The sequence below is a fragment of the Orycteropus afer genome, unplaced genomic scaffold, assembly GCF_000298275.1.
Source record: "Orycteropus afer afer isolate SDZICR_OR568_19922 unplaced genomic scaffold, OryAfe1.0 scaffold00067, whole genome shotgun sequence".
Lineage (NCBI taxonomy): Eukaryota > Metazoa > Chordata > Mammalia > Tubulidentata > Orycteropodidae > Orycteropus > Orycteropus afer.
In genome coordinates, this window is record NW_006921654.1 from 3978189 (window position 1) to 3986864 (window position 8676).

The 8676-nt window shown below is 59.8% G+C and overlaps 1 protein-coding gene across 1 annotated transcript in view; it reads left to right on the top strand.

Moving 5' to 3' along the window:
• Positions 1–463: 463 nt before the first annotated feature.
• The window catches only part of CARMIL2 (capping protein regulator and myosin 1 linker 2), a 12663-nt gene continuing 4450 nt past the window's right edge, over positions 464–8676 (top strand). The window contains exons 1-29 of the mRNA XM_007940260.1: positions 464–503; positions 739–833; positions 945–995; positions 1184–1246; positions 1344–1468; positions 1601–1692; positions 1881–1951; positions 2067–2140; positions 2269–2344; positions 2425–2513; positions 2643–2737; positions 2812–2898; positions 2969–3081; positions 3193–3270; positions 3395–3471; positions 3560–3664; positions 3859–3928; positions 4052–4133; positions 4240–4336; positions 4419–4476; positions 4609–4781; positions 5032–5194; positions 5274–5375; positions 6798–6926; positions 7008–7121; positions 7286–7446; positions 7523–7610; positions 8161–8289; positions 8420–8489. Coding sequence (XP_007938451.1) covers positions 464–503; positions 739–833; positions 945–995; positions 1184–1246; positions 1344–1468; positions 1601–1692; positions 1881–1951; positions 2067–2140; positions 2269–2344; positions 2425–2513; positions 2643–2737; positions 2812–2898; positions 2969–3081; positions 3193–3270; positions 3395–3471; positions 3560–3664; positions 3859–3928; positions 4052–4133; positions 4240–4336; positions 4419–4476; positions 4609–4781; positions 5032–5194; positions 5274–5375; positions 6798–6926; positions 7008–7121; positions 7286–7446; positions 7523–7610; positions 8161–8289; positions 8420–8489 — 2767 coding nt within the window. The remainder of the gene's footprint in view (positions 504–738; positions 834–944; positions 996–1183; positions 1247–1343; positions 1469–1600; positions 1693–1880; positions 1952–2066; positions 2141–2268; positions 2345–2424; positions 2514–2642; positions 2738–2811; positions 2899–2968; positions 3082–3192; positions 3271–3394; positions 3472–3559; positions 3665–3858; positions 3929–4051; positions 4134–4239; positions 4337–4418; positions 4477–4608; positions 4782–5031; positions 5195–5273; positions 5376–6797; positions 6927–7007; positions 7122–7285; positions 7447–7522; positions 7611–8160; positions 8290–8419; positions 8490–8676) is intronic.

The following is an 8676-nucleotide window of genomic DNA, read 5'->3' on the forward strand; positions in this document are numbered from 1 at the left end:
TGAGCGAACATCCCGCTGTCCGGCCCCTGGTTCACCTTCCCAGTCAGGGCTTGAAGGAGTTAGTCTCAGGGATCCCCGGGCGGGCAGCGTCGCCTGGTGCTCACGGCAGGGACTGCGCTGCGCGGTAAGGTAGGGGGCTAGACACGGCGAGGGGCGTGCAACACACGCGCTCCTCTTGGCCACACTAATCCCCACCACCCCCGTAGCTGCCCTCATGGAGAAGCTCCTCCGCGACGGGGCACAGGCAGGCGGCTGGGGTTCTGTTCCCCTCTCATACCTTCGTACCCGGGCGGGGTGGAGCCGGGCCGGGGGCGGCCTGGCAGGAAGCCGCGCGCACCTTCCGCTGCTGGAGGAGCGGGTGGCTGCAGAGCGGGCCGGCCCCGCGCTTCCTGTGTGCGCGCCTGCCCGCTGCTGTTTCCCGCCGGAGCTCGTCGGGCCACCCCGGCCACCCTGGCCGGGCCCCATGGCCCAGACTTCCGACGGCATATCCAGCGAGCTTCGAGGTAAGAGTGCCCTGCAGCTGGGAGGAGGCAGTGCAGCCCCCAAACCAGGGCCCACCGGTCCCCGGTGCACTCGGCGAGTTCTCCCTGCTCTTCCGGAAAGCTTGGCCCCACGGCTCCCCTCCACTTCTTCCTGGCTGGCCCGCAGAGGAGCCCTAGGCCCCAGCCTGGCAGAGACTTGGCCACAAACTGGCCTCAAGGAACAACCAAAGTCACCCAGCAAGCTGCTCTTCCACAGGCGAAATCACCAGGTTCCTGTGGCCAAAGGAGGTGGAGTTACTGCTGAAAGCCTGGCTGCCTGAGCGGGAGGGTGCTGAGCAAAGTCATATCCTGGTATGGCCGCAGGCAGGGGGCAGAGCCTAGCAAGGAGGTGGCTGCTGGGGCCCAGGCAGAAAGAGCCGCTTGCCCTTTCTGCCCCGGGTGTCAAACCTTGTCTCCCCACAGGCACTGTTGCGATGGAGAGCCTACCTGCTCCACACCTGCCTTCCCCTGAGGGTGAGTCCTGGAGCCTGGCCGCCACTTCTGTTGTCCCAGCAGCTGACCCTCTAGGCAGCAGAGTTGTCTGTCTTGTCCTGCTGGGCCCTGGGGTTTCCAACAGCACCGGGCTCCCGGCAGCTCTGGGTCCAGGGTCCCATGAGGGTGAGTTTCTGGGCTTGGTCCTGGCTGATGCAGTTGCTCCCTAGGTGGACTGCACATTCAGCTACCTGGAGGTCCAGACCATGGCGCTGCAGGAGACACCCCCTCAGGTGAGGCACCTAGGACCCCTCGCCATGGTCTGGAATCCAGCCCCACCCCCTCCCGCCTCACGCATGGAACCAAGGCCCGGCCACACTCCCTCCCCAGGTCACCTTTGAGCTGGAATCCCTGCCTGAGCTGGTCCTGGAGTTTCCTGGGGTGGCTGCCTTGCAGCAGCTCGCCCAGCACATCACTGTGGCCATCAAGAAGGTCTTCCCCCGGTCGGCCCTCAGGTGAGGCCCGGCAGCTGCAAGGGGTAGTCTGGAAGGAGGGTGGGGTGGGTCTGCTGTGGATGGACACAGTGGGCTGCCTCACATCTCAGGGGCTAGCGGTCCCTTGCCCGTCCTTCTTCACCACTCCCCCAGAAAGCTATTCCGGAGGCCCACACCCACCTCGATGTTGGCTCAGCTGGAGAGAAGCAGCCTCTCAGAGGCCACCTCGCCTGGCAGCCCCTGTGGTAAGGACCAAGCAGGGCTACTCAGAGCTGCTGCCTGTCCCACTCTGCAACTCTCGACTCCTGGGGTTAGGGGTTCCCAAGCTGAACACAGCCCCTGGGGTCACAGCCACCACCCAGCCTGGATCTGATCTTTATCTCTGTCCATATGTCTCTCTCCCTCCACTTTCATACTCCTGGCATGTCCCCAGGTGGCTTCTTGGAGACCTACGAGGCTCTGTGTGACTACAATGGCTTCCCCTTCCGAGAAGAGATTCAGTGGGTGAGGGTAGGGCCCTCTCTGGAGGCTCTGGAATCATCTGATCCCCTGGGTGAGCTGAACCCCTACACACACTTCCTGGTCCCAAGCTGGTTATAGACACTTTGTTCCTGTCCAGGACGTGGACGCCGTCTACCATCGTCAGGGCTGCCGCCATTTCAGCCTAGGAGACTTCAGCCACCTCAGTAGTCGGTGTGTGGCCTGCCAGCAGTGAGGGGGATGTGTATTTCTAGGCTCAGCCTCTCCACGGGTGGGAGTGCTGGGCTTGGGATCTGGCCTGAGGGTCCTGAGCTCTGCCCACCCCTATCCCCCCAACCCAGGGACCTGGCCTTGAGCGTGGCTGCCCTGTCCTACAACTTGTGGTTCCGGTGCCTCTCCTGTGTGGACATGAAGCTGGTGAGGGCCTAGGGGCAGGGAGGGGCCTCGGGAGTGCTGGGCCCAGGGTGCTGCGCACTGAACCTCCCTCTGGTTCTCAGAGCCTCGAGGTCTCAGAACAGATTGTGCACATGATGAGCCAGTCGTCCCACCTGGAGGAGCTGGTGCTGGAGACCTGTGGCCTGAGGGGGTGAGGGGAGTCACGGAAGGATACAGGAGATGGGACGGGGAGCCTGGAGTCTTGCAGTTGGGGTGCTGGTGGGCTGGGGAGGACTTGGGAATCCAGGGTGAGGGTCTCACCCTGGGGTCTGGTCCCCAGAGACTTTGTCCGGCGGCTGGCCCAGGCAATGGCAGGGAACTCGAGCTCTGGGCTGCAGGAGCTCAGCCTGGCAGGGAACCTACTGGATGACCGAGGTAGGGCTGAGCCTGGGGAACCTGGGGCTAGCAACTGGAGAGGGTGAGACCCACATGGCTGCTGTGTCCCCTAGGCATGGCTGCACTCAGCAGATACCTAGAACAGCGTCCGGAAGCCCTGAGGAGACTTAGTCTATCACAGACGGGGCTCACGCCTCGAGGTAGGCTGGGCGAGGGGGGCCGGGGGGGTGGAGGTTCTGCTGATCACTGAGCACCTGCTCCAACCACCAGGGCTGAGGGCCCTGGGTCGGGCACTGGCCACCAACGTGGCCTTCGATTCTGTCCTGACCCACCTGGACCTTTCTGCAAACCCTGGGGCTCTGGGGCCCTCAGAAGACAATGGGGTAAGTAGCTGTCTTCAGGTGCAAATATGGGAGTACACCGAGCAATGGGGTGTCAGGGAGCTCCTGGAGGCCAGCTCTCACCCTGCCCTCTCATATCTACCCTCCCATCAGGGCTTCTATAGTTTCCTGAGTCGTCCTAATGTTCTGAAGTTTCTCAATCTCTCAGGCACCGAAACGGCTCTGGACACTGTGAGGGGGCAGTCGGTGGGAGGGATGGGTGTGGTTGGGGCCAGGCCTCAACAATGTAGACTGGAGGGCAGAGCTGGGCTGGGGCTAGGCTCAGTCCGCCTGCTAGTGCACCCTCTGCCCACAGCTCTTTGCAGCGCTGTCCCACGGCTGCTGCACCAGCCTTATTCACCTCAACGCTTCGAGGAACGTCTTCTCCCGCACGTAAGGGGGCCTTTCGGCACGGGGAGGGGTGGGATGCCAGGAGCTGCCTTCCTTTGTGCGGAAGCCCACTTCCCGCTCCCCCACCCAGGAAGTCCAGGGCTGCACCGGCTGCGCTGCAGCTGTTCCTCAGTCGCACGGGGGCGCTGCAACACCTGGGCCTGGCGGGCTGCAAGCTGCCGCCCGAAGCTCTCAGGTCAGTGTCTCTGCCAATAGCTTGCCCCTTGCTATGTGGCCACCACCCAGGCCAGGCCGACCCTTCAGCGCCTCAGTCCACACCTATCGCACCCATCACCTCCTTCCCTCTTGCCCTGCCTTCTTTGGTACTGACTGCACAGGTGCAGGCCCTGACTTGGCCCCGCTCCTCATCTGGGGCATTACCCGTTTCAGAGCCCTGTTGGAAGGCCTCGCGTTCAACACGCACATAAGAGATCTGCACCTGGACCTCAGCGCTTGTGAGGTGAGCGCCTTGCCACACACGGTGGGCCCACCTATTCCTGGTGGAGCTGGGAGGCCGTGGAGACCCCCACCCCGCCCCATTCTTCACCTGGTGGCCTGAGTTCCTCCCACCTCCTTCCTCCAGCTGCGCACCGCAGGCGCTCAGGTGATACAAGACTTGGTGTGCGACGCGGGCGCCTTGAGTTCCCTGGATCTGGGGGACAATGGTGAGGCCGGCCAGAAACCCCATCCTTCCATCCTCCACCCAGTTTCCAACCCCCGACCCCACCTCACAGCCCTGCCTACCTAGTCTGTGACCCGAGCCACCCCCAGGCTTCGGCTCAGACATGGTGACTCTAGTGCTGGCCATCGGGAGAAGCCAGTCCCTACGACATGTGGCGCTTGGGAGGAACTTCAACGTCCGGTGCAAGTGAGATCCCACCCCACTCTTGGGCCTCCCAGGAAGCACCCCATCACCTGGTCCCCCCCCCAACAGCAGCCCCTGCCCACAGGGAGACCCTGGACGACGTCCTGCACCGGATTGTCCAGCTCATGCAGGACGACGACTGTGTGAGTTTACGGCACCTTGTGGGGTCCTCGGGCAAGGGACCCTTGTGGCCCCCTGACTCCTGCTCCCCAGACCCTGTGACCTGCCCTCCGTGCTGACTCCAGACTCCATCAATGGCTTTCTCTTAACCACAGCCCCTGCAGTCTCTGTCTGTAGCTGAGTCGCGGCTGAAGCTGGGCGCCAGCGTCCTGCTCCGGGCCCTGGGCACCAACCCTAACCTGACAGCGCTGGATATCAGCGGAAATGCCATGGGGGACGCTGGTGCCAAGATGCTAGCCAAGGCGCTGCGGGTCAACACTAGGCTCCGGTGGGCGGGGTCGGAATGGAGGGGTGGGACCAATGGGAGAGGAGGGCGCAGCATGGAGGGGTGTGGCCAAAGGGAGAGAAGCCAATGGACGGATGATGGGCGGGGTGTAAAAACCGGGCTAATGGGCGGGGCAGAATGAGGCGGAGCAAATGGAGCGGGTTAGTGAGTTGGGCCAACCGATAGTACTAGCGGGTTGGGTGGGGCCATGAAGAGTTCAGCCCCAGACTGAAGCCGGGCCGGCCCGGCCCAGGTCTGTAGTCTGGGACCGGAACCACACGTCTGCGCTGGGCCTGCTGGACGTGGCGCAGGCCTTGGAGCAGAACCGCAGCCTGAAGGCCATGCCTCTGCCACTGCAAGATGTGGCCCAGGCGCAGCGCAGCCGCCCAGAGCTGACTGCACGTGCAGTGCACCAGGTGGGTGTTCCCTCTCCTCCCCTCCCCTCCTCTGCGCCACGGCCCCGCCCACCAACGTTTGAATATTGCTTGTCCGCAGATCCAGGCTTGTCTCTTGAGGAACAACCGCACAGACCCCGCCTCTTCTGATCGCGCCTCCCGCCTGCAGCCACTGGGTCTGGTCTCAAACCCCTCGGAGCAGGTCAGTGTCCCCTCCTCCGACCTTGAATATCCACGGTGGGGCGGGGGTAGGAGAGGAAGAGCCGTGGCACCTGGGAGCCTCCATGAATCTTGAGAGCCCGACTTCACTGGGACCAAGATGTCTGTGTCTGTGGTCCCAGCAAATTCCTCTCCTTGGTCTGTAGCCGGACCATAGCTCCTCAGATAGGCTCCTGAGGTAGCAACACCTTTTGCTACCTTACTTTAAACATTTAAACAGGCTTTTCTGTTAAAGACAAACCCAAAAACGATTCATGGCCGTCGAGTTGTTTCCCACTCATAGTGACCCTCCATAGGATTTCCAAGGCTATAAATCTTAATGGAATCCACATCTCTCTCCCATGGAGTAGCTTTTGGCTACCAGCTGAGCACTTAACCACTGTACCACCAGGGTTCATTGTTAAGTATTTAAAAAGCCTTCCTCACTAAAAAGTGGGTTGCAGCCCCATCTCTGACTTCCCCTTCACAAGGTTTCCCTCCCCTGTGCACTGAGCTCCCTGTGCAGCCAAACACAGTGGCCCCTTGTCTTCCTTCATCTGCCTCCACTATTCTGCTCTTTTCGTGAGCTGTTCTTACCCCTCAATTCCCAAATCCTACTTCCCTTAAGCTCCAGAGCTCACACATCTCAATCTAAACATTGTGCAGAAGCCTCACACCCTTTACGTCTTCCACAAATCTGTCTACCAAACACTGGCACATCCTTCCAGATCTCTCCTGATCACATTAGAACTCTCACAGACCTCCCTGGTCCTGTCTCCTGATCAGTACTCAAACCAGCTTTCCTCCCCTCCTTAACCATCCTTTCTCCCCTGGTTCTTTCTCTCTGGGCACCTCATTCCCACTTCTGGCCACCTCACTCCCACTTCTGGCCACCCCTCAGACTATATCCTTGACACGTAGAGATTGGTGGACAGACAGCTTCTAAAACACAGACCTAATAGGCCCTTTCCTTCCCATTCTGGACACTTCTCCATACTCATGGGAACTCACTGCTATCAAGCTGACGACAACTCATCACGACACTTTAGGACGTAGTAGAGTTGCTCTCCAGAGTTCCCAAGCCTGTAAATCTTCGCAGAAGCAAACTGCTCCATCTTTCTCTCATGGAGCAGCTCATGGGTTCTGACTGCCGACGTTCTGGTTAACAGCTGAATGCTTTAACCACTATGCCTCAGGGCTCCTATACCCATGAGAAGTGTATATAAAGTCCCTAAAATGAACCAAGGAGGGAATGCTGCTCTCCCTCCTGGAGCTAGTAGGGTTCCTAAGTGGTTGGCATGATGCATTGGCTTCAGGACCTCATTCACCGTCAAGACCGTGGGAGGAAGGCAGGCAGAGTCTGGGAGGCTAAGAAGGGACCAGGCTGGGACTGATCCCTGATGCCCTCCACCCCACACACCTCCAGGAAGTGAATGAACTATGTCAGTCGATGCAGGAGCATGTGGAGCTGCTGGGCTGCGGGGCTGGACCCCAGGGTGAAGCTGCTGTGCGCCAGGCTGAAGATGCCATCCGCAACGCCAACTTCTCTCTCAGCGTGAGCCTCCCCCTTCCAAGAGGACCCTTTCACTCTTAGTCAGGCTTCAATCTGCACCTCCTTTTCCTCCTTGGCCCCCAGGTTCTCCCCATTCTATATGAGGCTGGGAGCTCCCCAAGTCATCGCTGGCAGCTGCAGCAGAAGCTGGAGGTCCTGCTAGGACAGGTGGGCGAGGTCTGCCGCCAGGACATCCAGGTGAGATAGCAGCCCTGCCCCAGTTCAATCTCCACGTGCAGGCCTGACCCCCATCCTGTAGGCCTGACTGTAATGTTCCCAGAGCCAGTGCCTGTCAGGGTTAGAGTAAAGTCAGGTGACCTGGGCCTTAGCCACACCCTCACCACGCTCTGACCTTTGTCCAGGACTTTACTCAGTCCACGCTGGATACAATGAGAAGCCTCAGCCCACGGATGCTGCAGGGACCTGGCTGGAGGGAGCAGCTAGAAGGGGTCCTGGCAGGCTCAAGGGGCCTCCCAGAGCTGCTCCCAGAGCAACTACTGCAAGATGCCTTCACTAGGCTCAGGTAGGCCGCATGGGGCTGGGCTGAATACAGTGGGGACAGGGCCAGCACACTAACTTCTGACCTCTCCTGCCCTCAGGGACATGCGGCTGTCGGTCACAGGGACCTTGGCAGATAGCATTGTGGCTCAAGCTCTGGCGGGTTTGAATGCAGCCCGAGATCGGCTGGTGAGAGGGAGCTGTGACACACCCCACACACGCATGCACTGCGCACACCTACATGCACACTGCACACACACACACATATATACAGGCTGAAATGTCTCCTGGATAGTCCAGGAGTACTTCAGGGGTCCCATAGCACAAGTGTGAACATTGCTGAGGCCCTCCCTGCCTATCTTTGGGGGTGCCTGGTATTACAGGTAAGGAGTTTGGTGGTGCTGTGGTTAAGCATTTGGCTGCTAACCAAAATGTCAGTAGTTTAAGATGAAGCAGTCTGCTTCCATAAAGATTTGGAAATCCTATGGGAGCTCTGGTAGCATAGTGCCTAAGGCACTTGACTGCTAACCAGAAGGCTGGCAGTTCAAACCCACCAGCCACTTCTCGGAAGGAAGGTGGGTCAATCTACTTCCGTAGTGATACTGCCTCGGAAAACCAAGGAGGGGGTCCCTGTGAGTCGGGTCTGACTCGACGGCACATAACAACAAACAACATATGGGGGTCACTGAGTCAGAATCAACTCTATGGCAGTGAGTTTAGTTTGGTTTTGGTATTGTAGGTGGAGAGTTTGGCTCAGCAGACACTAGTGGCATTGCCCCCTGCCTTAACAGCATTGGATGGAGGCGAGCCCAGCCCCCTTGAGCCTGGGGAACTGGAAGGCCTTTTTTTCCCGGAGGAGGAGGAGGGGGTAGGTGGTCCTTGCTCTATGGACGTAGGACCTAGATCTCCCCATTCTGCTCTGGAGTTGGGAAGGTAGGGAGGTAGTTCATCTGGGGTTGTGCTCCCCTACCTCCAGGCTGAGTCTGTGCCCTCCTCAGCAGAATGACAGTCCTCCACGGAAATGGCCTGAGTCCAGCCATTGTCTTTGCCTAGTCCCCTCCACACACAGTGAGTCAGGGTCTGGGGGAAAGGTGGGGGTTAGCAGGGTTGGGCTGAAGCTCCATTGGGCCTGGGGACCTGGACACATTCAGTCTTGTGTTGGGCACTGGCTAACCTTTGACTGGGCCAGGTCCGGGCCCCGTGAACCTGCAAGGTCAGGGCTCTCCTGTGGTCAGCACGGAGATAGACCTGAGCA